Source organism: Delphinus delphis, chromosome 10 (genome assembly GCF_949987515.2).
Source record: "Delphinus delphis chromosome 10, mDelDel1.2, whole genome shotgun sequence".
In the NCBI taxonomy this organism is placed as follows: domain Eukaryota; kingdom Metazoa; phylum Chordata; class Mammalia; order Artiodactyla; family Delphinidae; genus Delphinus; species Delphinus delphis.
In genome coordinates, this window is record NC_082692.2 from 62,194,055 (window position 1) to 62,222,023 (window position 27,969).

A 27,969-nucleotide genomic window follows, 5' to 3' on the forward strand; every position below is an offset into this window, starting at 1 on the left:
GGGCTTTTTTCCCTCCCTTTCGTACTTTATACCATTTTAGTTGTACATGGGTTTTTTTTTGGGGGGGGGGCGGGCTTTGAAGGAGCTGTCCTTGTTACCAAACAATACTTGGCTCTTTCTTTTTATCTTTTATTTTAAGTGGTGTCCTTCCCCCAACCCCTAATATGGGCAATGATAATAGATAAGTAAGTCACCCTTGGTTTATCCACCTCAAGTTTTTAGGTCTAAGGTAATTTGTCCTATATTTTGTCTATATTTATGGATTCAAGGATTTGGGGGGCCCTAGAATCAGGGGAGAAAATCATTCAATGCATGTCTTTCCCACTCCGACTCTAGGCTTCACAGGCTTAAGTTTTTCAGTGGATGTACTACTTTTTAGTTGTAAAATCACAACCCATAGATGGGTTAGCCCCTCCTCCACTCCTACTTTTTATGTAATTTTTAGATATGTCTCTGAATCAGTCAGGGTCCCAGCAGGAAAAAGAGGGCCTACCCGAAAGCAGTCACTGAAGAAAATGTAATGAAAATACTGTCTCTGGGACTTTCCTGGAGGTCCAGTGGTTAAGACTTCGCCTTCCAAAGCAGGGGGTGCAGGTTCGATCCCTGGTCGGGGAGCTAAGATCCCACATGGCTCGCGGCCAGAAAACCAGAACATAAAACAGAAGCAATATTGTAACAAATTCAATAAAGACTTTAAAATAAAATGGTCCACATCAAAAACAAACAAAAAAAAAGACTGTTTCTGTGCAGAGTTCAGGGAAACCCACAAGGGATGGTCAAGCACCTGGCACTGGGAACAGAAGGAAGCTTTTGCCCACCCCAGGCAGCAGTGGTGGCATCGGGAGCCATTACTGGAACTGGGAGAGCAGTAGCTGGAGCAGTAGGAGAGGCCTGCCCAACGGGGGCCGTGGCCCAACTGGGAAGAAGCCAGGGTGCCTCTCATTGGTTGAACCCAGCCAGAGGGCAAGGGTCCTGGTTAATGACAGGGGACAGCTTCCTGGTGTACAGAACAGGGTAGAAAGAGGATTTGGACGGGCAAATTGACAACATTCAGCACAATCTCTTATTAAAATTGCTTATTAAAATTTTAAAAAACAATGTGTATTTTACTGCCTAAACATGTCTCTGTACTCATTGCCTTCTTTGTACTCAGTTGTACCTAAATGTCATAAAGGAGTGAATGTAGATGACAGAGGTACTTTAAATGAAAATAGAAACGAATTAGAACTCTATGGAGAGAAACTTCATCATGGTTAAGACTACAGGTTCTATCAGCCAAAGAAATCTATAGAGAGAGATCTCAGAATATTGTTACCTTTTGCGGGGGGGCAGATGTTGATTGGGAGAAGGCACGACAGAATTTTCTGGGTTGCTGGGAATGTTCTATGTCTTGGTATGAGTGATGGTAGAAACTGATTGAGCTGTACACTTAAGATTTATCCACATTACTCTATGTATGTTATACCTTAATTTAAACAGAAGTTTTAAAAAATTGCAAAAATGTTTACAGTTCCTAGAGACCTGAGTTCCTACCTTGCTATCTCTGCCACTTACTGATTGTGTGACCTTAGGCAAGTTATTTAATCTCTCTGTTCCTTAAGTTCCTCCTCTGCAATATGGGGATAATAATATTCTTACCTCAAAATGTTGTCCTGAGGATTAGAAGAGCCAACCTTAGGAAAGCACTTAGCACAGCATCTGGCACATGGTAATCTCTCGGTAAGTGTTAGCTATTTACATTAAAATAAATACATTTTTTCCCCTAAAATAACCCAATTTTGCTAAGTTCTAGGTACCAGTTTTTCTTCTTTTCCTCTGTTTACTAAAATTTCCAATCTGCAAGTCCATCCTTTCATACAAGCAGATTCCAAACTTGAGTTAGACACATGCTTAGAGCCTCCCTTCCCAAACCTATTCTAATAAAATGAAAGCACAGAGGCAGTTCACATTCTTTTTTTACAGCTTGCTAGTGGCTTCCTTGCCACATGATGCTCCAAGGAGGTGCCCTCAAGTCTCAGAGCAGAGATACTGCCTTTGCGGACCCTCTCACATGTAAGGAACCTCAATATGATCCTATTCAGTATACTTACCAGATTGCATCATTTTGTTTCATGAATTATAACAGGCCTTGGTTAACTGGGACCCAGTGGATCAAACAGTGCTTGCCAATGAGCAGGTGGATGAACATGGCTGTTCGTGGCGTTCTGGAGCGAAGGTGGAACAGAAGTACCTCAGACAGTGGTTTATTAAGACAACTGCTTATGCAAAGGTGAGTGTCAGCCTGGAGGCTCCCCAGTAATGCGTACATGTTGGTAGGCAACACCAAGGTCTTCTCGGTATTGGAGAGCCTCACTGTTGGGGGTGAACTCTAGTTAGAGCTGTTAGAGCCATGGGTGTGCAGACAGGAAGCACATGAACCTCAGGGTCACTCACGTAGAGGTTGATGGATTTGGGTCTTTCAGTTGGAAATCAAGAATAGCACCTGGGGGTCATTGTAGGCCATTGTTTGCTGACCTTTCAACATATCATTGTACTGCCATAGAGGCCAAAAAACATTCATCTTCATCTGCAATTATATCAACAATAAAGCTAGAAAGGAAGAAAGTATCTTCACCTGTGCAGTTCTAGTAAGACCTCCGGAAAGACAGAATGACATTTCAGAGGGTCCAGAGAAGACCATCTAAAAGGAGTGAAGAGATGGCCAGTCTCCATGAGGGAAGGCCAGGGTGAAAGTGAACTAAGCCAGGAACCAAACTTTGGACTTTAACTCTTGTTGTGTCTCTGATTAATAGTGTAAACTGATGCAAGTCCCTGCACCTCAATTTCCTCATCAATAAAAGGAGAGGGTGCGACCAAGTGGTCTTTAAGGTGCCTCTGGCTTTTTATGTTTTCAGGAATTCAAGGCAAACCCAACCATTGAAAGGGGGAGATTGCTTACTAAATCACCAATAGCCTTGGCAAAATAACTTGTTCTGGGTATGCCAGAACCATTCTGTGCAAGGTATTCTTTGAGCCTACCATGTTTCAGGATATGGAATTGAGTGATCACTCCCTGAAACTCCAGAGAAAAGTGGTTAGAGCAAATCAGGGGCATTTCCCATGGCGATTTGATAATCTCTGTATTAGCATAAGACAGGAAGTAAGCAGGATCTGAAAAGGTAAAGGCATCATGAAGGGCTACTGATGGTATGTCATGATAGTTCTTACCCTGGGGTAGTCACCATACAAAGGATAGTTGTACCTTTCCATAGTAGCCCATGGGTTGCTCCATCACAGAGAGGGTACTGGACTGAAATGGACTTTGGGTCAGATCCAATACTGCACTTCTTATATGCAAAGAAAGCACAAGTTATAAATAACCTCTGATCACTACAAAACTTTGCTGAATTAGAACTGTAGTACACCAGCTCACCATACCAATGCCATATGGTTATATGACCTCTAGTTCTCTCATTCAAAAGACATGTCTTAAAAATGAGACTGTTTTCCCTTTTTAATTTATTCAGAATGTAGCATATGGATTTGGAAAACTACTAATTAGAACTTGTTAACATAATGCCTTACTCCTTTTAAGCACACTAGTAGTATTGAGAGGCTGAATAATAATAAGGAAGCTGAGGACGTTGCTTTCTATAACGTCCCAGGCAGTGAGAGCCCCTACTTGCTGACAGTTGGGGTCGACTGCATTACTGGGAGGCATGGCAGGTCACCTCGCGGACCTGTCAGATGACTCTGTAATAGGCACTGGTGGAAAGGCCACCTAATTGTCCTCTGCCTCTAATTGGAAATGTAATAATCTAACTGAGTGGCATTCTTTAAACTGTCAGCTGTGAATTTTCAGCTCTTCAGCAGAAATGGTTAGTTACCATGGTGACTTGCATGGTTCTTGCTGAACTCCAGTGAAGAATTATTGAAAAAGCTGAGTTTGGAGGTCAACACTTGGTTTGCTCTGAAAATCAGGAGAAGAGGGGGTGGCATGGGAGGTAGGGGTGGGCAGCAATCCATGTTCACTGCAGGTCCTTGGCTGAGGGCTGCACATGCACAAAGCAAGACTTCATAAGGCCTAATAGAAAATGATTACTATGCGATTGAGAGGAGAACAGAGATACCAGGGGGCTGCACAGTGCTCTGAAACCTTGGAGTTATGGCCCAGCCAAAAGTACGCAGTTGAGACCTCAGAAAGGCTATATATTACAAGTGTGGATGACACCCTAGGACCAAGGACAAAATTAAAATAGACTCACCTTAATTAAAAAGAAAAGTAAGCCTGACAGTTTCAAAAGGAACTTTCAGAACAAAACTCAACACCTTTAAAAGGAAACAACATAATCCAGACTTTCTGCAAGGTTGGTTTCATCTGCAATGTCTAACATATAATAAAAAAAAATTACTAGACTTGCAAAGAATCAGGAAACTGTGACTCATAATAAAGGGGAGGAAAATGGAGTCAGCCCAATAGAAATAGATCCTGAGATAATGGAACTTAAAGGAAAAGATGAGTGGACAGGGGAATCTCTGAAGAGAAATGGAAACTATTTTTTTTAAAAAAACTGGAAATCTAGAACAGAAAAGTGCAACTTCTAAAATGGAAAATTTATTGTTTGAGCTGCAGAGGGATGAGTACGGGTTAAGTAGGCCATAAAGCTATAGGGGAACCCCCATCCCCCCACATAGAGAACATAACAAGTGGTAGCCCTAAAACAGAAACGGATATGACAAGTTTGAGAAGCTGAAATAATGACAGTATACCTGAAACTAAGAGAGCCAAGAGGAGAAACTCAAGATAGGGCTGGAGAACCTGAATAGGTGGTTAGGGGCCAGATCAGGCAACACCTTTTAGGTCTTAAGAAATATGTACTTTATCATGGGGTCCCTGAGAAGCCATTAAAGGATTCTAAAGAAGGGAATGACATGGTCAGATTTGTGCTTTTATAAATTCACTGTGGAAAGGGCAAGTGTGGGTGCAGAGAGACTAGTTAGGAGGTTATTGCAATGGTCCAGGCATGCATAACTTAGACTTAGATGGTAGTGGAAAGAGATGGGTAGGTTAGAAAAATATTCAGATGGTGAAATCTGTAGAACTTGGTGATAATGAATGAGAGTGTGTAGGAGATGATGTCATCAAGAAAGACCCTGACTTAGACACAAAGTGAATGATTAAGCTACTCACTGGGATAGGGAGTCCTGGAAGAGACATAGTCCTGACCCTTTTGAGTTTGCAGTGGCCATGAGTCATTTGAGTAGAGATGTAGAAATAAATGGTGCTTGGATAAATGGGTCCAAAACTTCAAAGAAGATCAAATGAGATAGGACATCTACTTTAAAACCTGGTATAACAGTAATAGTGTTGAGTTAGTGATGAGGTCCTATTTAGATAAGGATGAGATATTGAGTCAACAATGCTTTTAGCTGCAAGTAAATAAAAACTCAAGCAGTAGCTTAACAGATGGGAGGTTACTTCCCACACAAGAAGTCCCAGTTGCTGGGACCAAATTGGGAGAGGACTCTGAGTTGGCATTTCTGTGATTCTCATGACCTTTCCTTCCTACCTATTATTACTCATGGTTGCAAGATGGCTGCTGCAGATCAGACATCACGCTTCCATTCAAGACAGAAAGAAGCAAAAGAGGCAGTGTGAGTGACTAGAATGCAAGAACTTTCCCACAAACCCAAAGCCAATTTCCACTGATGTTCTGTTAGCCCCGGTTGTGTCATGTGACTACACCCAGCTTCAAGGAAAACTAGGAAAGCAGGCTCAGGCTTTTTAGCTTCTATAGTCAAGATGGTTGGGGGAAGGGGATGGGGAATGGGTGCTGGGATGGCCGGTGAGCTGTGCCTGCCACAGTTATCTTTAGAGCTCTGTATTTACATCTAGTTTTGCAGCTCTGAGGGCTGCCTCTGTGATGTACAGCTGGTGGTCTGCTTGGAAGCATGGCTGTGAAGGAGCCCTCCTTTCATTCACTTAACTTCCAAATTATAAAGACGATGCCTGATGTAAAAATTACAGGGAACCCTGAAATATAAAAATCCTTTATTAAGGCTGTTCTGTGACGTATTTGATTTTCCTCCCTTTACCACCCCCCCCCCCACCAAGTCTTCCTAGGATTGTTTGCTTTATGAAACGTTAAAAGTGATTTCAGCCACTCGTTCTGTGAAAAAGAAAACTGGCAGTAGGAGTATCTGAAGAAAATGAATTAGTCTTGGCAGAGATGTGTGGGAGGATGCTTGTGGGCAGCACCACGAGGTGAGAGGAAGGGGAGGAGGGCGGATTGGAGACTTACATACAGAAAGCAAGAGGGATTCAAAGCAGGATGGAACGAACACTTCAGTTCCTGACAACAGGGTGACAATTGGAAAGCGAGACAAATAGACAGCTTCCCGTTTGAACTTTTCTGATAGATTTGTGGTTTTGGTTTCTGTGCGGCTTCCTTTAGCCCCCAGAGGCTGACTTCTCGCAGGCCCTCAGCTGCTGGGACACTATACATGGACTCCTCTTTGGCGTTAAGATGGACATAATCATGCCCTGATGGTGCTTAGTCAATGCCCACACCAAATTGGTGCTTATGTTTTCTAAGTTTCCAGGAGTTACCCGGCAACTGCTAGAATGTGAACCAAGTCAGTGATCACCTCGCACTTCCTATCTGCTTGCCCCTGATCTGATCAGTTCTCAGGCTTTCACTTACACCATCTTATTGAACCTTCACATTATTCTTTGGAGGGTAGATACACCTGTTATCCCTGTTTTACTGATGAGGAAACTAAGGCTCACACTGGTCATAAGTAACAGCACTGGGATTCAAATCCAGGTGCTTGAGCTCTTCACTGGCAGTATGTGCCACTTCTCAGGTAGCCTGAATTCATTCTTTCTCTCCCCAGCTGTATTCTTGACTAGGTGCTAAGAATACAGGTGAGAAAAGCTGAGGTCCCTGCTCTTTGGGAGCTTGGAGGCTAGTGCAGGAGACATTCGCAGACATGAGAGGTCACAGCCGTTGGGATCAACATCACATTGCAGGAGAGTGCAGGGGAGGCGAGGAAAAGCCCCAGCTCTACCCAGTGGTCTGAGTAGGTATCACAAGATGGTGATGAAAGATGGGAAGTGCAGAATATCTGTAAGGGAGTGTTTTGTTGCCTCCCAGACATGCAGGAAACTTCACGCTTCACAAGTATTTCCAAGTAGAATTTCTGCTGGCAAGAAGCAGATGGGCAACAGTGAGCCCTTATGAAATCAGGGAGGATGGGAGGTAATAAGCCGCCCATTTCCCTGCCCCCTCTGCGCCTCTCATCTTGGTTTCATGTTGCACTTGTGGGTAAAGTAGAGACGCCTTTACCAGAACGCACTGGTCTTGTTGGACAATGCAAAGAGTGAAACTCTGGAGTTGGAGAGCCAAGGAGGTGAGGGAAGGGAATGAGGCTTATGACAGGAGCTCCTTGGGGAGGTGGAGGAGGAGGCTGGAGCAGAAGGACAGCCCCGGAGGAGCAGCGGTACAAGGGTCTAGTCCCCTGGGTGCCCCTGGCTGCTTAAGAGTCCCCTGCACTCTGAAATGGGGACCCTTGGGCACCCTTGTTCTAATCCCAAGGCCTTGTGTTCCCTTTGAAAGCATTTGGCTGTCTGCTGGAAAGTGGGCTGTCGCCTGGCTTTCTGCTTCTACCCTCAGGTCCTCTCCCAGCCCCAGAACAGAGAGAGTGCCAGGAAGCACCTCCTCGTAACAGCATGCAAGTCCTCCTGTGCTCTCAGAAAACTTTGCAAAGGGATTGATCAGTGAGGTTTGGCGACTTGACCCCACCTTGTCCCCCTAAAAAGACCCTTGGCCCCAGTGTCGCCTGCTGTGTGTTCAGCCTGGCCCTTCGCACGGTGGGCGTGTGCACAGATTAGATGTTGGCCGAGGAAGCAAAGTTTCTGAGAACCAAGAGGAGCAAGTGAGAAACATTTAATGAACTGTCAGCTTCTCTGCAGGGCGGTTGGGATAAAAAGCCGTGAGGATCCAGACCAGGGCCAGATTTAACAGCGCTAATGCTGAGGTGTATCTACTGTGAGGGTTAGGGTTAAGCCCAGTGGCTTTAACGCTGTTACTGCGTTCACCCCCACCGTGCCCCTCTGTGGCCAGTCAGGGCTGAGCGTGGCCTTATTCCTCCCTCCTTATAAAAAGCAGTTTATCAGCTCCTGCGTGGTAGCGGGGGCAGAGCCCATACAGCTCTGGACCCCGGGACTCAGACCAGTGCTCAGACGCATTCTCGGAACCAGCTTCCTGCCCGAGTTCTCCCCCAGGCCCTGGCTGTCTCTTCTTTTGGAAGCAGCAGACTCTGCTCCCATCCCCAGGATCTGGTTTTGACTCCCTGTCTCACAGAGCTAATTAATTGTTAAATTCTGTTCCTTCTTACATAATACTTCCTTCTGTTCTCTGTGTAACCTGCCTCTCCAGGATCTTTTCTCTCCTAAACCGTGAGCCGAACTCTACTCTTCACCTTCCGTCCTGTCCTCTCAGTCCTCCTCAGGGTGATCGTTGTCTGGTGCCAAGGGGCACAGTGAAGTCCTTCTGGGGGCGCGGGTGGGAGGGGGACAGAGGTGAAAGGAAAGTAGGTGATTTGAGGCTGACAGTCCCCAGCACTTTGCAGGTGAGCGAGAGGCTGCCTGGGGTGTATCAGGAGACTTGCACGCCAGCCTCCCTTCCGGCCCGCAGCCCCAGCCAAGGGGACAGGCTCTTTACTGTCAGCTGGGGCTGAAGGTGAGCCTGCTGGGAGAAGGCCGCCGGCTGGCTCTGAGCAGGCCTTAGGGATAACTTCTGCCTGGAAGAGCTCACCAGAGTTGGTGCAGGGCTGGGTTCCAGCTCTGGATTTGGAAACCATGGTATTTCATGACAGAACAGGCAATGAGATTTCCTGTCCCCTAAATGCAGTGCCTTCCTGCCTGTCTTGGGAATGTCCCCCATCAATGCCTAATCACATCTGTATGTGGCCTCTATTAGGTCAGGTCTCTAGGGCCGCCTTATTTCCTCACCCCAGAGTTCTTGCCCACACCCTGTCCCTCCCATCAGGGAACTGAAGACAGCCCTGCCTGCACACCCACTCCAGAGTGTGTGAGAATGAACGAGAACTTCTGAAGGAAGGAGACACACAGTCTCCAGCTTGGCACACATACTCTGCAAGCCGGAAGATTTCCTTTTTTTTTGTTTGTTTCAAGATGGAATGATTGCAAGGGGAAAATGGGAGAAATACATTAATAATATATTTCTTGTTGTGTATTGACAATGAAATAAATTATAAATTTGATTAGGAAAAAAATGAACAAAGTAAACATTATGTCTTGCTCTTAAACCCTCAGTAGCCTTTCTGAGCTCCCAGCCAGGTCCTTTAGGAGCGTAAAGGCCACCTTCTTTCTCAAGGTGTTAGCCTGGACTCCGTGGGAGGAAAAAGATTGATTAGCACCTTGTTGGGGGCAGTCCCTGGTTGTGCTCAGGAGCGCTAGTGAGTGTCACCAACGAACTCCTTTAACTTAGGGAGTCATCTGAATTTTAACACTAGAAGAAACCCGAGAGAACATTGTGCAGGCTCCCCGACATTAGGCTCAGTCTCCTGTGTTTTCTAATCACTGTCCTGATCTGAAAAACATAAAAGCCGACAAAAAAAAAAACCCCTCATGGGGCTTCCCTGGTGGCGCAGTGGTTGAGAGGCCGCCTGCCGATGCAGGGGACACGGGTTCGTGGCCTGGTCCGGGAAGATCCCACATGCCACGGAGCGGCTGAGCCCGTGAGCCATGGCCACTGAGCCTGTGCGTCCGGAGCCTGTGCTCCGCAACGGGAGAGGCCACAACAGAGAGAGGCCCACGTACTGCAAAAAAAAAAAAAAAAACAACCCTCGTGCCTGCCTTTACTGCTGTCGGAAATTACAAAGTCAATATGGTGTCTAAAAACGAAGGGATAAGGTGTTGCTTTATTTTAAGTAGGCCACATCCTGCCCTCCTCCTGCTCCCCAGGGGGGCTGATGGCCAGCTTGAGATGTCCCTGAAAATTACCGCCTGATCCCATTCCTCATTTTATAACTCAGGCCCCCAAGGCTAGGAAAGCCAGGACCCAACCTGAGTCTCCCAAGCCCTAGGCCTGTGTTTCGTCCGCCTGCTCTTGAGCACTAGTTCCCAAGCAACCAAGTATTTCCGACAACCACATGCAGAGGGCAGACAGTCGGAGGGTGAGTGTTGCAGGAAGCCAACTAATGCAAGTTAGGAAATGTTATAGGTACAGGGAGAGGGCACAAATGGCCAGATAACGGAAAGTACAGTGATTAGAGGTTTTCTAGTTTGTTCTTGATGGGGTTGGCTTGTTGACCTCAGAGCTGGAGCAGTGTCATGTTTTATGTCATTATTCTCTAATCCAGGGCCCTTTCCTTACCCCAGGGCATTCTAAACCCAGCTGCCTGGAGAACAGTGAGACTGATCCAGTGGCTTCCACTGCTATTAAGGAAGCGAGCAGACATTAGCAGATACATACATATCCATATTATATTGTTCCGTTTTGTTTTTCAAAATGTGTTTTCTTATAGAAAGTGACCATTTTCCACAGTATCTTTCCATTTCTCTATTTATTTTGCTTACTATTCCAGGGTGGCTGATTCTGAGTGTCAGAATTGCTTAAAAAAGAGATTTAATCCTTTCTAGAGCTGTAGTAAGTTGTGAACTCTGGTAAAATGCAAACTCTAGTCATTTAAAAACAGTATATTAGCTGTATAATTTTAACTGTGTAAAAGCATATGCACAAGTACACACACTCATACTATGTTTTATCAGTTCTAACACACGATTGGTTTTAAATTTTATGCTCCACTGAGAATGAAAAATGCTCAATCAAAGGCACCATTGATTGTAAGACATGTCTCAATTTCAGAATTTGTGGGGAAAATATGCATCTCAGTATCACTGGAAGATGGGATATAAATAGGATGGAAGGGTATAGAACAAATATTAATAGTGATCTCCCTGGATGCTTAAGTTGATTTTGGGTAACTGTAATTTTTTTCCCCATCCTTTTCTGTCTTTTCCAAATTTTCCATAATGGTTATTGTTATTTTGATAATCATAAAACAAAACAGCCTGATAGCAGGGTTATATCAGCATTTATTTACACATCTTCTTTAGACCTGAGTGTCTTGGAAAGGGATGGTCTTATGTTCTTGCAAGTTTTAAGTTTATAAGCAAGCTTCCAAATCGAAGGCATTTGAGCAGAATGTCCCCTGGGACTGCTGTCCCCATTTTGTTTTTCTTAATTAGACCAATAAAAGCTCTTATTATTGCTCCCAAAACTCCCCTTTCTCGGAACAAAAGCACCTTTTCAGGCATGGGTAGCCTAGTGCCACAGATTGGGCTGAGTACCATGTTCTGTTTGCAGGATAGTGATTTAATTTCTCCCTCCCCCTAAGAGGTACAGTTACAGCCTCTCTCTTGTACTGTGGAGACAGGGGCAGTGAGGTGATGTGAGTGGCCTCTGGGAACCAGAAGCTGTCTCATCAGACAGGTGGCTCTGTCACTGAGAGAGTTTGTCCTCTGTCATCTGCACTCTTAGGTTTTGGTGGTGACATTTCAGAACCTATAGTCACCATCTCTTAGAAGTTAGTGGAATTTAAATCATTTTGCTGCTGAAAAAGTGGGTTACCTGAGACAGAGGGAAAAAACAAAAAGGCTGGTGTGTGGCCTGAGTTGATACATGAGTAAGTTGATATATGAGTTGATACATGGCTGCCACTGTAGCTTCCTGGTTTCCTTCACCACATCCTTTCCCACAGAGCATGCACACCGGGACATCCATGCTGGTCATACCCAGAAAGCACTTCCTTCTTTCCAGCTATTCGGAAGCTATTTAATAGCACTTGGTTTGTTCCTCCTTTTCACATGGCTCTGAGATACACCCTTGATGTAAGCATGGGCTGCTTGGTGCCTCTTTTCCTTTTGCCTCTGCAGTCCCATGACCCATACATTGTTGGCAAGTCATACATCATTTGCAGAGTGCCTTGCTTAGAACTGATTATTTCCCTTCTGGGTTAATAGCACCTTCACTGGAATTGAGACCCTTGGATAGCACAACTGAATTTGTAAATAAATGTTTTACATTGAGATGCCACAACAAATGGATTTTGTTAGAAATGCATATTATTTTGCAGAAGGGAGATTAAAGTAGAACCATCAGAGAGAGAGAGGTAAACAAGGTAAACATCATGCCAGAGCTTTTTAATGTGTTTATAATCTTCATGCACAACTTCATGCCAGAGCCAAAGCAGAAGAGGGAGACTAGGACGTGAGAGAGTTTATTCCTCTAGAATATTCCAGAGGGGACATCTAGATTTTTTAAACATCTTACTGCCTCCAGAATTGACTTTCCTTTATTACAACTCAAATATATACTGTGTCTTTGGAGTAATTGCACTGAAATGATTCCAGAAACAAAAAGAATAAAGAAATCTTGGCAACAATAATAAGTTTTAGAAAAAATACAGACAAATTATCGTTCAAAAATAATTGCTGGGCTTCCCTGGTGGCGCAGTGGTTGAGAGTCCACCTGCCGATGCAGGGGACACGGGTTCGTGCCCCGGTCCAGGAAGATCCCACGTGCCGTGGAGCGGCTGTGCCCGTGAGCCATGGCCGCTGAGCCTGCACGTCCGGAGCCTGTGCTCCACAACAGGAGAGGCCACAACTGTGAGAGGACCGCGTACCGCAAAAAAAAAAAAAAAAAATATTGCTAATCAAATCATACTGATTCAGAAGAAGGCTAAGTGTTAAGCTTTTTAAAAATTGTCCATTTTAATTAAATCTCATTAAATCCTGTCTCAAATCTGTAACCAGCTCTCAAGGTTCCAGTTTCTCGACTTGCCCCTTAGTAGCTAATAAATCCACTTGTTTTAAAAGGTCTATATTTCTCAGTTTGCCTAAACTTTTTTTTTTTTTTTTTACCAAGGTCTTTAAAATGTGTCATGTTTTTAAAACCACGTCTTCTAGAATTCTTATTTACAGTCCTGTTGCACCTTGTTCTTCCTGCTTTAGCTCACATCCTGTCTTCTCTTGGGAAGTATGGATTTATTCCTGGCATTATTTCTGCTTCTTTGAAGAAACAGTCAGATTAGCCATGTTATATCTAATCCTCTTTTTATCCCCAGCTTTGTAGTTTTCATCTTCCTCTTTCTTATTCCTGATTCTATTTTGTATTACTAAAGCCTTTTCAGCTGGATGTTTGCTTCAGCCCATCTCCTGGTGGTACATGCTCTTAAACACAGGCTCACACTGAGACTCATTCCTGTACAGTGTTGTTTCAACTTCTGAAGTCATCTTCATTCACACCCTGTACCTATGGAGCAACAGTGGCCGTCTTTTCAGACTTATCCTAGTGAAATGATTATAATAGGTCCCCCCAATCCTAACCATAGTACTTCTATATATGCTAAATAATAACCACAGGGAAACTTTACAATTTGACTTCAGCTGAGTATTAAATACAATAATTATTTGTAAAAATTGAATGAGGAGCCCATTCACGTTGTTCATTTCTAGGTTTTGCATATGGAAGAAGTTGTCTCTTTTTTTAGTTTACAGAAAGATGCCTGAAAACTGAGCATGATGGCCCCAGAAAAATCAGATCTGGTGAATTCATTATTTGGGGTCTGCTGTTGACTTGGTCGAGTGAGCCATTTTTTCATTAATTAAGTGAAGGGAGTTGAATAATTAATGGTTTCCAAGTTGTGCCCAAGCCTTGGGAGTTGATGTAGAGGGGTTAGAGGAGAGAGCAGGGCATCTCCTAGAATAGTTCAGCTTTCAACTCCTAGATATTGGGTTCCCTCAGATTTTATTTGAAAAGGGATTTCATAGCACTTTAATAAAGAGTCTCAAAACCTGGTACTTCCCCAAGTTTTTGGATTCTATGAGCCAGTAAGATTTCTATAAATTGAGGTTGGCCAGAGTGGGTAAGGGAGGCACTGCCAACTGGCAAACGTAAGGACTTGAGATGAATACCATCTACTGTCACTGTAATTGCAAAACACCACAAAAAGGATATAATCTCAACAAAAACCCCAAAGAAACAAACAAACAAATGAAAACAGTTCTTTGCATTGAACAACTGTAGCACTGTAAATGCTCACCAGGCTCTTCTTGTTCTGGTGGAGACTTGGTGGGGCTGGCCCTGGGCTGAGGGGGGCTTGTTGGAAGCTGTTGGGCAGGTGCTTTCTGGAGCCCTGTTCTTCAAAATTCAGTCGTGAATAATGAGTATTTTATAGTGGGGACTAAAAAGGGCTTGCTGGGTTATTCTCAAGAGTTTGGTTTCGTTTTTTCTTTTTCATTTCTTTTGATTTTTAAAAAATATTCATAGATTTGGTAAGGTTTTAAGCAGGTGGACTTTTTTCCCTGCCGCAATTAGCATATCAAAACATTCACATTTCATTCTATTTGAATCTTCTGTCCTCATCGAGATCTGAATATTTTAAGCAAAGCACCTCCATAGGAAGTATTCCAGCTTTGACAGTTCAATCTAGAAGAAAAACACAATGAGAGGGTTTGTAAACTGTGGCTCAGTAATGCAGGGGAAGGAGAGGGGCGTAAAGTGTGTCAGAAATGGACCCCATCAGCTCCGAATTTTCTGTGGCAGGAAAGGATGGAGTGGGAGTTGGGGCTAACCTTCAGATCATATAACGTGGGTTTTATCTGATGGAAAGACATCAGATCCCGTGATACCACACATAGGTTTGCTTGGAAGTTAAATGGAATCTCACTAATCCTTGGAGAGGAAAAGCCGAGGGTCATTCTGAGTTCATAATGCCCTAGTTACATGCTTGTTGGCATTTAAGACCCCTTAAATCGCTGCATAAATTGAAAAGCTTTCTAAAATATATAATTGTGTCAGAAGATTGAGTAATAGTTTATTAGCATTATGTTTTATTTTTCTAATATTAATTAATATATCCAAGATTTTACACTTTTGCTACAATGATATCGGACAGTATAGTTTCAGCTAATATAGATACACATCAGGATGTTGAACTTTTTTTTTTTTTTTTTTGCGGTACGCGGGCCTCTCACTGTTGTGGCCTCTCCCGTTGCAGAGCACAGGCTCCGGACGCGCAGGCTCAGCGGCCATGGCTCACGGGCCCAGCCGCTCCGCGGCACGTGGGATCCTCCCAGACCGGGGCATGAACCCGCGTCCCCTGCATCGGCAGGCAGACTCCCAACCACTGCGCCACCGGGGAAGCCCAGGATGTTGAAACTTTTAAAATCCATTATTAGTTAGGAAACTTTGTTGAAACAACCTAAAGTTACTCTGGTTAACTTAAGCCAAAAAGGCATTGGTCAGGAGAGGATCAGGTTCCTCACAGTTGGATGGGAAGGCAGGAGACCCAGGCCTAGGCAGGAATCAGGGAGAACAAGGGCACAGCTGAAATCTTGTCCTAGGAATGGTCTGGTTAAGTCATTGCTGCCATTAGTACCAGCATCTCCAGCCTCTCAGTTCTGGTGTGTTATTTAAACCAGTTGACCCTCTGCCTCTAGGTCCCCCCTCAGTGTTCCAATTGTACTGAGCCTATGATTGGTTACACTATTTGTTTAGCTTCCACAGAGGAGGAGATTGGGATGGGAAAAGCACCCTCTTTCTAGCTTCCATAGTTGGTGGTGGGGCCCTGCCACTCCATCTTGCAATTCACCTCCCTACCCCTGCCCCCAAGAAAGAAGAGACTTCAGGTGCTGGGCAGCTTAAACAATAGAAGTTCACTGTGCAACTGGGGAGAAAGGTTCTGAGGAAGATGCATTGTAGTTAAATGAGGCCTGAGGAATGAGTTTTTAGCTTCACTCCAATTAGCTAAGTGATGCTGGGCAGCTTGCTAAACCTCTCGGAGCCTTTGTGTCCTTATCTGAAGAAAGGGAATTTTGATCACAACCCAAGCCCTATGACTATAACCAGAATCTTCTTTCCAGGAAAAAAATAAAAATATAAATAGGATAATAGAAGCAGGCAGATCTCTAATAAGTGTCTCTTTTAACTTAGAGAATGATAAGCCAAAACTATCTGAAATATGGTTGTGGGAAAGCTGGATTTAAGGACCTCTGCTGGAGAGTAGTCATTGCATAGTAGAGTATAGGAATGTGTATGAACTTAGGAGTCAGCTACACCTTGCTGCCAGTGCTTTTTCACTGTTCCACCCCATACTTTTGGAGTGACTTAGAGGAAATTTCTGAGACTTGTTTTCTCATCTGTGAGGTGGAGATAATACTTCTTGACTTGTCCTGTTGTGAAGATTAAATGAGGCAACATACATAAAAGTGCCTGCTACATAGGAAGTGTTCTACAAAGGTTACTTCTCCCCTCTCTAGATGCCTGGGGATCTGGTTTTGTAGTACTGCTTGCTCTCTGAGACTCTCCCTTGCGTGGAGGGAATTAAATGGGAATTTGATGAGCATTTGCCCAGTTCAAGACACAGTCCTAGGCTCTAGGTCAGGCCCCTTGTGGGGTTTAAAGAAAAACAAGAGAGTTTACACTTGAATCATAGAGATCACAGGCCAACATTTCTCTATGCCATACTCTGGGAACAGTGTGGGATAAGAGTTGTGACCTATGTAATACCAAACTTAGTAGTAAGTTTTTGTTTTGTTTTTACATTTTTATTATAAAATGAAATGCAGATAACCATATAACAAATATATAGCTTCTGAATTATTTTAAAGCAGCCGCCCTTGTAGGTCAAGATAGTGGATCTTGCCAGAGCGCTCCAGAAGCCCTCTACATGCCTCATCTCAACATAAGTGCCTCCCTGGCCCCAAAGTAGCTACTATCCTAACTTTTAGATAGTCACGTCCTCACATTTCTCTATAGTTTTAGCACCTAAATGTGCCTCCCTAGAGAGTATAGTTTATTCCTACCTTCACTTTTTAAATTTGATGTCTTTCAAGTACTTTAATCTACAGGTTTCCATCTTTATCCCTTTCTTTTTCTTACAATTTATCAGTTGAAGGACCTGGGCTGTTTGGCCCATAGTTTCCTGGGTTTTGCTGATTGAACACTCATGGGGCAGTTCAACATGTCCCTGTGTTCTCTGGATTTCCTGGTACCTTTTATTACACGAAACACAATGTCTTCTACAAGGGAGCTCAGTGGCCATATTATAATTGAAGTGGATGGGAGCATGGAAACTTTGGTACATGATTCATTCATAATTGAGATACCACATGCCATCTTCTAGTGTCCATAGCAGCTGGTTTCTTTTGAAAGAATTTCTAGGAAAGCCTTATTTTAGATGAAGTTTACATTGCAGTTCTTACCAACTGACTCATTTTTATCTCTCATGCATCTTTAGGTTAGTATATCAAAGATCAAATCCCAGAAATCCCATTAACCTCTGGGTTATGCTAAAATTAGTTGTTTAACTTTTCAAGTCTGTGCTGTCAGTAACAGAAACTCTATGTTTCTAATATTTGTTTTGTAACATTCTTAAAATGTTACATGTATGTGTAGCTCTGCAATTTCATGTTCCGTTTATGTCGGCCAGGAAGGGAAAATATGGAGAAACTATGGTTTATCTGAAAGATTTTGGGAATAAGCTCTTTCAATCAAGTAAATATTCTCCTTAGCTGAGTGTGTTTATAGGTACCTTTACGTATATGGTTAGTTTCCGAGGAATTCATATCCAACTAAATACATATAAACTACATATGGAATATAATTCAACTTTTCTTCAGTGAATCATGATCTTATGCTGCCTTATGGCCACCCCTATGAGTGATATTTTTTAAAATATTTATTTGGCTGCACCGGGTCTTGGTTGCAGCACCTGGGATCTTCATTGCAGCGTGTGGGATCTTTTAGTTGCAGCATGCTGGATCTAGTTCCCTGACCAGGAATCGAACCCAGGCCCCCTGCATTGGGGGCACAGAGTCTTAACTGCTGAAGCACCAAGGAAGTCCTTATGAGTGATTTTTAAATACCCCAAAAGTCACATTTAAAAATAAACCTGTATCAAATAAATAAATAAATCTGTATCAATGTTTTTTTTTTGGACTTTTGTAACTTTCTCTTAAAGCACAAAGTTTGCAGACTTAAAATCATGGAATTGAGTCCTCTTGAGATCCATGAGGGAGGGAAAGAGAGGGACACCAATGAAACTGAAAGGCCACCAAGGGGCCCACTGAAGAGCCAGGTTCCTGTTGGCTGTGCCGCAGGAGGACAAGGCCACCTGTCCATGGTCAGCAGTGTGTCCCCTGGGACAGGTCTATTGAAACCAGAGCCTTGGCTGACCCAGGTTATTAGAGGTAGGCTTCCTCGTCATTATCAGGGAAAAGAGAAGGGGAAAGGTTTTGGTTTCTGCATTACCTTGGCAGGAGGCCCATTTCTCATTTTTTTTTCACTTATTCAAAATACCTATTATATATCAGAAACTATAGGTGCTGAGTTTACACTGGTGAACAGAACTCTCAGGGAGCTTATAATGCAGAGGAGGAGCCAGACCATCAACAAGCAGTCAAACAGACTAGAGAAGAGATGGACCATTAGGGATGTGGGAAGAGCAAGGAGAATGATAGGGGCACCTCTTTAGATGGGGAGACTCAGCAGCCACTGTATAGAGGGTGAGGAAACGGTGTTTCAAGGCAAGAACATAGCATGTGCCAAGGCCATGAGGCAGGCTTGGTATTTTTGAGAAACTGAAAGAAGGCCACTTTTTTTTTTTAAGTTTACAATAAATTTTATTGACTTTTTTATTCTTTATACAAAAGGAACTACTTATACACTGTGTGATTGTTGCTTTAATTTTTTTTTGAATTTTATTTTATTTATTTTCTTATACAGCAGGTTCCTATTAGTTATCCATTTTATACATATTAGTGTATACATGTCAATCCCAATCTCTCAATTCATCACACCAACACCACCACCCACCGCTGCTTTCCCCCCTTGGTGTCCATACGTTTGTTCTCTACATCTGTGTCTCAGTTTCTGCCCTGCAAACTGATTCATCTGTAAATAGTGCTGCAATGAACATTGGGGTGCATGTGTCTTCAAATTTGAATTATGGTTTTTCTCTGGGTATATGCCCAGTAGTGGGATTACTGGGTCATAAGGCAATTCTATTTTTAGTTTTTTAAGGAACCTCCATAGTGTTCTCCATAGTGGCTGTACCAATTTACATTCCCACCAACAGTGCAAGAGGGTTCCCTTTTCTCCACACCCTCTCCAGCATTTGTTCTTTGTAGATTTTCTGATGATGCCCATTCTAACTGGTGTGAGGTGATACCTCATTGTAGTTTTGATTTGCATTTCTCTAATAATTAGTGATGTTGAGCAGCTTTTCATGCGCTTCCTGGCCATCTGTATGTCCTCTTTGCAGAAATGTCTATTTAGGTCTTCTGCCCATTTTTGGATTGGGTTGTTTGATTTTTTAATATTGAGCTGCATGAGCTGTTTATATATTTTGGAGATTAATCCTTTGTCCATTAATCTGTTTGCAAATATTTTCTCCCATTTTGAGGGTTGTCTTTTCGTCTTGTTTATGGTTTGCTTTGCTGTGCAAAAGCTTCTAAGTTTCATTAGGTCCCATTTGTTTAATTTTGTTTTTATTTCCATTACTGTAGGAGGTGGATCAAAAAAGACCTTGCTGTGATTTATGTCAAACACTGTTCTTCCTATGTTTTCCTCTAAGAGTTGTATAGTGCCTGGTCTTACATTTAGGTCTCTAATCCATTTTGAGTTTATTTTTGTGTGTGGTGTTAGGGAGTATTCTAATTGCATTCTTTTACATCTAGCTGTACAGTTTTCCCACGCCACTTATTGAAGAGACTGTCTTTTCTCCATTGTATATCCTTGCCTCCTTTGTCATAGATTAGTTGACCATAGGTGCGTGGGTTTATCTCTGGGCTTTCTATCCTGTTCCATTGATCTATATTTCTGTTTTTGTGCCAGTACCATATTGTCTTGATTACTGCAGCTTTGTAGTATAGCCTGAAGTCAGGGAGTCTGATTCCTCCAGCTCCATTTTTTTCCCTTAAGACTGCTTTGGCTATTCGGGGTCTTTTGTGTCTCCATACAAATTTTAAGATTTTTTGTTCTAGTTCTGTAAAAAATGCCATTGGTAATTTGATAGGGATTGCATTGAATCTGTAGATTGCTTTGGGTAGTATAGTCATTTTCACAATATTGATTCTTCCAATCCAAGGACATGGTATATCTCTCCATCTGTTGGTATCATCTTTAATTTTTTTCAACAGGGTCTTATAGTTTTCTGTATACAGGTCTTTTGTCTCCCTAGGTAGGTTTTTTTCCTAGGTATTTTATTCTTTTTGTTGCAGTGGTAAATGGGAGTATTTCCTTAATTTCTCTTTCAGATTTTTCATCTTTAGTATATAGGAATGCAAGAGATTTCTGTGCATTAATTTTGTATCCTGCAACTTTACCAAATTCATTGATTAGCTCTAGTAGTTTTCTGGTGGCATCTTTAGGATTCTCTATGTATAGTATCATGTCATCTGCAAACAGTGACAGTTTTACTTCTTCTTTTCCAATTTGTATTCCTTTTCTTCTCTGATTGCCATGGCTAGGACTTCCAAAACTATGCTCAATAATAGTGGCAAGAGTGGACGTCCTTGTCTTGTTCCTGATCTTAGAGGAAATGCTTTCAGTTTTTCACCATTGAGAATGATGTTTATTGTGGTCTTGTCGTATATGGCCTTTGTTATGTTGAGGTAGGTTCCGTCTATGCCTACTTTCTGGAGAGGTTTTATCCTAAATGGGTTTTGAATTTTGTCAAAAGCTTTTTCTGCATCTATTGAGATGATCGTATGGTTTTGGTTTTTTTTTTTTTTTTTTTTTTTTTTTTTTGCGGTACATGGGCTTCTCACTGCTGTGGCCTCTCCCGTTGCGGAGCACAGGCTCCGGACGTGCAGGCTCAGCGGCCATGGCTCACTGGGCCCAGCCGCTCCGCGGCATGTGTGATCTTACCGGACCGGGGCATGAACCCGTGTCCCCTGCATCAGCAGGCAGACTCTCAACCACTGCACCACCAGGGAAGCCCAATCATATGGTTTATATTCTTCAATTTCTTAATATGGTGTATCACATTGATTGATTTGCGTATATTGAAGAATCCTTGCATCCCTGGGATAAATCCCACTTGATCATGGTGTATGATCCTTTTAATGTGTTGTTGGATTCTGTTTGCTAGTATTTTGTTGAGGATTTTTGCATCTATATTCATCAGTGACATTGGTCTGTAATTTTCTTTCTTTGTAGTATCTTTGTCTGGTTTTGGTATCAGGGTGATGGTGGCCTCATAGAATCAGTTTGGGAGTGGTCCTTCCTCTGCAATTTTTTGGAAGAGTTTGAGAGGATGGGTGTTAGCTCTTCTCTAAATGTTTGATAGAATTCACCTGTGAAGCCATCTGGTCCTGGACTTTTGTTTGTTGGAAGATTTTTAATCACAGTTTCAATTTCGTGACTTGTGATTGGTCTGTTCGTATTTTCTGTTTCTTCCTGGTTCAGTCTTAGAAGGTTATACCTTTCTAAGAATTTGTCCATTTCTTCCAGGTTGTCCATTTTATTGGCATAGAGTTGCTTGTAGTAGTCTCTTCAGATGTTTTGTATTTCTGCAGTGTCTGTTGTAACTTCTCCTTTTTCATTTCTAATTTTATTGATTTGAGTCCTCTCCCTCTTTTTCTTGACGAGTCTGGCTAATGGCTTATCAATTTTGATTATCTTCTCAAAGAACCAGCTTTTAGTTTTATTGATCTTTGCTATTGTGTTCTTTGTTTCTATTTCATTTATTTCTGCTCTGATCTTTATGATTTATTTCTTTCTGCCAACTTTGGGTTTTGTTTGTTCTTCTTTCTCTAGTTCCTTTAGGTGTAAGGTTAGATTGTTTATTTGAGATTTTTCTTGTTTCTTGAGGTAGGCTTGTATATAGCTATAAACTTCCCTCTTAGAATTGCTTTTGCTGCATCCCGTAGGTTTTGGATTGTTGTGTTTTCATTGTCATTTGTCTCTAGGTGTTTTTTGATTTCCTCTTTGATTTGTTCAGTGATCTCTTGGTTATTTAGTAACGTACTGTTTATGTTTTTGTTTTTACATTTTTTATGTATTTATGTGTTTATGTTTTTACATTTTTTTCCCTGTAATTGATTTCTAATCTCAGCATTGTGTTCAGAAAAGATGCTTGATATGATTTCAATTTTCTTAAATTTACTGAGGCTTGATTTGTGACCCAAGATGTGACCTATCCTGGAGAATGTTCCGTGCGCACTTGAGAAGAAAGTGTAAACTGCTGTTTTTGGATGGAATGTCCTATAAATATCAATTAAATCTATCTGGTCTATTGTGTCATTAAAGCTTGTGTTTCCTTATTAATTTTCTGTTTGGATGATCTGTCCATTGGTGTAAGTGAGGTGTTAAAGTCCCCCACTATTATTGTGTTACTGTCAATTTCCTCTTTTATAGCTGTTAGCAGTTGGCTTATGTATTAGGTGCTCCTGTGTTGGGTGCATATGTACTTATAATTGTTATGTCTTCTTCTTGGATTGATCCCTTGATCATTATGTAATGTCCTTCCTTGTCTCTTGTAACATTCTTTATTTTATCTGATATGAGTATTGCTACTCCAGCTTTCTTTTGATTTCCATTTGCATGGAGTATCTATTTCCATCCCCTCACTTTCAGACTGAATGTTTCCCTTGGTCTGAAGTGGGTCTCTTGTAGACAGCATATATACGGGTCTTGTTTTTGTATCCATTCAGCAAGCCTGTGTCTTTTGGTTGGAGCATTTAATCCATTCACGTTTAAGGTAATTATCGATATGTGTTTTCATATTTCCATTTTCTTAATTGTTTTGGGTTTGTTTTTATAGGTTCTTTTCTTCTCTTGTGTTTCCCACTTAAAGAAGTTCCTTTAGCATTTGTTGTAGGGCTGGTTTGGTGGTGTGGAATTCTCTTAGCTTTTGCTTGTCTGTAAAGCTTTTGATTTCTCTGTCTAATCTGAATGAGACTCCTGCCGGGTAGAGTAATCTTGGTTATAGTTTCTTCCCTTTCATCACTTTAAGTATATCCTGCCACTCCTTTCTGGGCTGCAGAGTTTCCACTGAAAAATCAGCTGATAACCTTATGGGGATTCCTTTGTATGTTATGTTTTGTTTTTCCCTTGCTGCTTTCAATAATTTTTATTTGTCTTTAATTTTTGCCAGTTTGATCACTATGTGTCTCGGCGTGTTTCTCCTTGGGTTTATCCTGTATGGGACTCTCTGCACTTCCTGGACTTAGATGGCTATTTCCTTTCCCATGTTAGGGAAGGTTTCAACTATAATCTCTTCAAATATTTCCTCTGGTCCTTTCTCTCTCTATTCTCCTTTTGGGACCTCCATAATGCGAATGTTGTTATGTTAAATGTTGTCCCAGAGGTCTCTTAGGCTGTCTTCATTTCTTTTCATCCTTTTTTCTTTATTCTGTTCCACAGCAGTGAATTCCACCATTCTGTGTTTCATGTCCCTTATCCGTTCTTCTGCCTCAGTTATTCTGCTGTCAATTCCTTCTAGTGTATTTTTCATTTCAGTTATTGTGTTGTTCATCTCTATTTGTTTGTTCTTTAATTCTTCCAGATCTTTGTTAAACTTTTCTTTCATCTTCTCAATCTTTGCCTCCATTTTTTTTGCCTGGTCCTGGATCATGTTCACTATCATTATTGTGAATTCTTTTTCTGGAAGGTTTCCTATCTCCACTTCATTTAGTTGTTTTTCTGGGGTTTTATCTTGTTCCTTCATCTGGTACATAGCCCTCTGCCTTTTCATCTTGTCTATCTTTCTGTGAATGTGGTTTTTGTTCCACAGGCTGCAGGATTGTAGTTCCTCTTGCTCCTGCTGTCTACCCTCTGGTGGATGAGGCTATCTAAGAGGCTTGTGCAAGTTTCCTGATGGGAGGGACTGGTGGTGGGTAGAGCTAGCTGTTGCTTTGGTGGGCTGAGCTCAGTAAAACATAAATTCACTTGTCTGCTGATGGATGGGGCTGGGTTCCCTCCCTGTTGGTTGTTTAGCCTGAGGTGACCCAACACTGAAGCCTACCCGGTCTCTTTGGTGGGGCTAATGGCAGACTCTGGGAAGGCTCATGCCAACGAGTACTTCCCAGAACTTCTGCTGCCAGTGTCTCCACGGTGAGCCACGGTCATCCCCTGCCTGTGAGACCCTCCAACACTAGCAGGTAGGTCTGGTTCAGTCTCTTATGGGGTCACTGCTCCTTCCACTTGGTCCCAGTGAGCACACTACTTTGTGTGTGCCCTCCAAGAGTGGAGTCTCTTTTTCCCCCAGTCCTGTCAAAGTCCTGCAATCGAATCCCACTAGCCTTCAAAGTCTGATTCTCTAGGAATTCTCCTTCCGTTGCCAGACCCACAGATTGGGAAGCCTGACGTGGGGCTCAGAACCTTCACTCCAGTGGGTGGACTTCTGTGGTATAAGTGTTCTCTGTTTGTGAGTCACCCACCCAGCAGTTATGAAATTTGATTTTATTGTGATTGTGCCCCTTCTACCATCTCATTGTGGCTTCTCCTTTGTGTTTGGATGTGGGGTATCATTTTTGGTGAGTTCCAGTGTCTTCCCATCGATGATTGTTCAGCAGTTTGTTGTAATTCTGGTGTTCTTGCAAGAGGGAATGAGAGCACGTCCTTCTACTCCACCATCTTAAACCAATCTTGTTGCTCTGACTTTTTTTTTTTTTGAGGTATAGTTGATTTACAATATTATGTTAGTTTCAGGTATATAATGTAGTGATTGAAAATTTTTATAGATTATACTCCATTCATAGTTATTATAAGATACTGGCTGTATTCCTTGGGCAGTACAATATATCCTTGTAGCTTATTTATTTTATACATAATAGTTTGTACCAGAAGAAAGCCACTTTAATTGAAGTAATGAACAGTCAGGAACCTGAAGCAGGACTTTTACCACCTTCTCAAAAGTCAGTTTTCACTCAGGCAAATACTGAAACATAATGGTCCTTTTGGGCAACTTAGTTGACCCATAAAGCATTTTGTATATCCTATGGAAAGCCATCTCACAAGCACAGATGTTGGAATATATCTATGGCATTGACACATGTTGATCTGCTTATTTTACTTAAAACTAGCAACTCTGGTTTTCCTTGATCCTGCCCTGGGAGATTGGGCAGTACGGTTTCATCCACATCATGAATTGGCTTAAGCATAGGTCATGCTGAATTATGAAGTTTCAAAACTTACCTAAAATATTTCTGAATCTTTGTCATCAGCTATTTGGTTTTTGTGGATCTCCTTTCCAAATGACCAGGTAGACTATAAAATACCCATGGTTTCTAATTAATGACATTTCCTCATAAAAAACGTTTTTATCTTTCGTGATTAATGGTCCGGAAATGGGAGAACCCTAGAATCATTTTGTTGAAGATGACCTATAAACATGAGCTGGGTAGTTGGGTCTCTGCATGAGGATTATGCCAAGTGTTACACAGCTAGGTTCCTATTGGTAGCAAAAAGGAAGGGGACCTGCCTTTACTGAGCCTTAGTGTGACGTTGCGTTAAAAGGACAGCTTGAGCTCTTCACTGAGGCTTTCCAGTGCTCTCCTTTTCCAATTTTGCACACACGTCTGGTTTCTATTTTAATATTAGTGTAACTCCGTTCCCTCTTTCCTTTGCTTTTCTCTCAAAATTGACAGCCCCATGGCAGGAAGGCTCACCCTGTTACTGACTGGTCATTGCACCCTACTGTGGGCTGGGCAGGCACTCTTTAGTTGCTTCTTTTCCCTTCCTTTCTTTTCTTTTTGGAGCTTTTCTTTCCTCACCCACCCACTTCCTATGACTTTCCTTCTCCTCTGTGGTCCACCCCCCAAATCTTTTATACCTCTCCCTACTTTTCACTCTATTACTTTTCTTCCCTACCCTCCCACTATTTTTCTTTTCCCTTGATTCATTTCCACGACCCGTGTCCCATCTTCTTTGATGCTAATAGCATTTGGCATTGCAGTTTGATCAGTTACCCAACGAATAGCAGCAGGCTCCATGTGTGCATTATTTAAACTTCATTTTAGGGACTCTGGCACATCCTGCTTTGTGTATGCCCCAGTCTCCAATGCCTAGATGAGGTCCTTGTGTTTAGGGTTGGGGAATTAATACATTCCTGGGAATAAACAAATGAATGAACACATTGCTGGTCAACTTGATGGTGTCCATAATCCACAATTTCTGCCTCAGAAGAAATTTCTGGATCTTGAAACTTGCAGCCTCTCCCGAATAAATGAGAATGGATGGATAGATAGATGACAAGTGTAAAAAATGCTCTGTGTTGTTTATCACATGATAGAGTAAGTCTCTGCCCTGTAGGCAAAAGAATGCAGTTAGTAAGGTCTGGGTTTTAGTCCTGGCTTGTCCTTTCCTGCAGGCTTGCATGAGAAAGCTATACGCTTTCTCAGTGTGGGTTCATTAATCTGAAAGTGAGCTACCTTACCCAGAGTGTGTGAGAAGAGATGTGTGTAAAAGCACTTTATGAATTACAAAACACTACACGAATAAAGCATCGTTATGTTGCCTGTATTAGTCATAATACAATTAGGAATTTAAAATTGGACTCTTATTATAAATATATGATTTACTTCTAAACTTATTTGTTGAAAGAATGTATCTCATCTTCAAATAAAGGGATGGCATGAGCTTGAGACCATAGAGAATAGTTTATTGAAAAGCCTCCCTTTTGTAGGATTTTAGGATTAAAATTAGGCGATGAAAATAAATGTATGCTTTTAATAGTAAATGTTACACAAATCAATGTGATGGTTTCCCTTATGCTAATTTTTATTTTTTAAATAAACTTATAATGTTCTATATATGATACAGTTGAGTTGTAGAATAGCCATACCTGTGAATGACTTATCTTAGGGTTTAAAAATTCATAAACTTGAACTTCTTTTGTTTAGGTCCCAGACTGTGGAGGAGAATGCACTAACCACATCCATCAAAGATGTTAATCATGGTCTCTCCTTGTTAATTTTCTTCTCTCTCTGAAACCTTGGCCCACTCAAAATAGAGAAGTGAGTGAAACCCATCTCACTAAATTGAGTCATGATGAGTGCATCTGTGTGACCCTTGCTGGGCCTCTCTGATTGACAAGTGAAGAAGAAAAGGGCTAAATCCTGAACCTCCGTCAGTGTCCCCAGTTCTCCCACCTTAGTGAGCCCCAGATCACTTGCTTTGTCTTAAGTAAGCTGTGTGCTTCTACCTCTCCGTTCTCCTTTCATTCCTACAGCCCATGCAGGACGCGCTGGCAGACCTTCCGGAATGGTATGGAATAAAAGGCATGCAGGCCCACTGGATCGGGGACTGTGTGGGCTGCCATTTGGACTTCACATTAAAGGTGATCGAGCAAGAGCATCTCCAGCAATTAATGCTCAGAAACCCCCTTCTGCATTTTTAGAACTCTTTGAAGAAACCAGCAACTTGAGACTCTGCAACAGTGCTATCCAGTAGAAAGATACTGAGAGTCACATATGTAATTTCAAATTTTCTAGTAGCCACATTTTTTAAAGTGCAAAGAAACAGGTGAAATTAATTTTAATAACATTTTATTTAACTCATTACATCCAAAATTTTCATTTCAAGATGTGATCACATTGTAGGCCTTTGCTTCTTCACCAGGGTGAGGGATGCGGGTCTCTGAGCCACCTGGCTACTGTATGTGGAATGTCTTCTGTATTCTCTCCCTTGCCCAATATTTTATCATGAAAGTGTCTCCACCTCCATTCCTGGACCCACCTGAAAATGAGACATCTCCGGGGGGAACACTCTCAGTCCTGCAGGTACAGGGCCATGTGGCTGTGCCTCTGAGGCCCCAGGCCTGGCTCCATAGGTGACACCTAATTGGCACTCAGCCCATAGTGTGGACTTTTAGTTCTGGGCCCCAAGCGCTTCGCACATCATTGGCACTTTGTGAGCACATTGGAATGTGTGAACAAAGGAGGATCTGGCC

The 27,969-nt window shown here is 42.2% G+C and overlaps 1 protein-coding gene across 2 annotated transcripts in view; it reads left to right on the forward strand.

Moving 5' to 3' along the window:
• Positions 1-27,969, forward strand: part of LARS2 (leucyl-tRNA synthetase 2, mitochondrial) — a 162,234-nt gene that overhangs the window by 74,086 nt on the left and 60,179 nt on the right. For both annotated transcript variants that reach the window (XM_060022329.1, XM_060022328.1), the window contains exons 7-8: positions 2,126-2,269; positions 27,250-27,357. In XM_060022329.1, the coding sequence (XP_059878312.1) occupies positions 2,126-2,269; positions 27,250-27,357 (252 nt within the window). The remainder of the gene's footprint in view (positions 1-2,125; positions 2,270-27,249; positions 27,358-27,969) is intronic.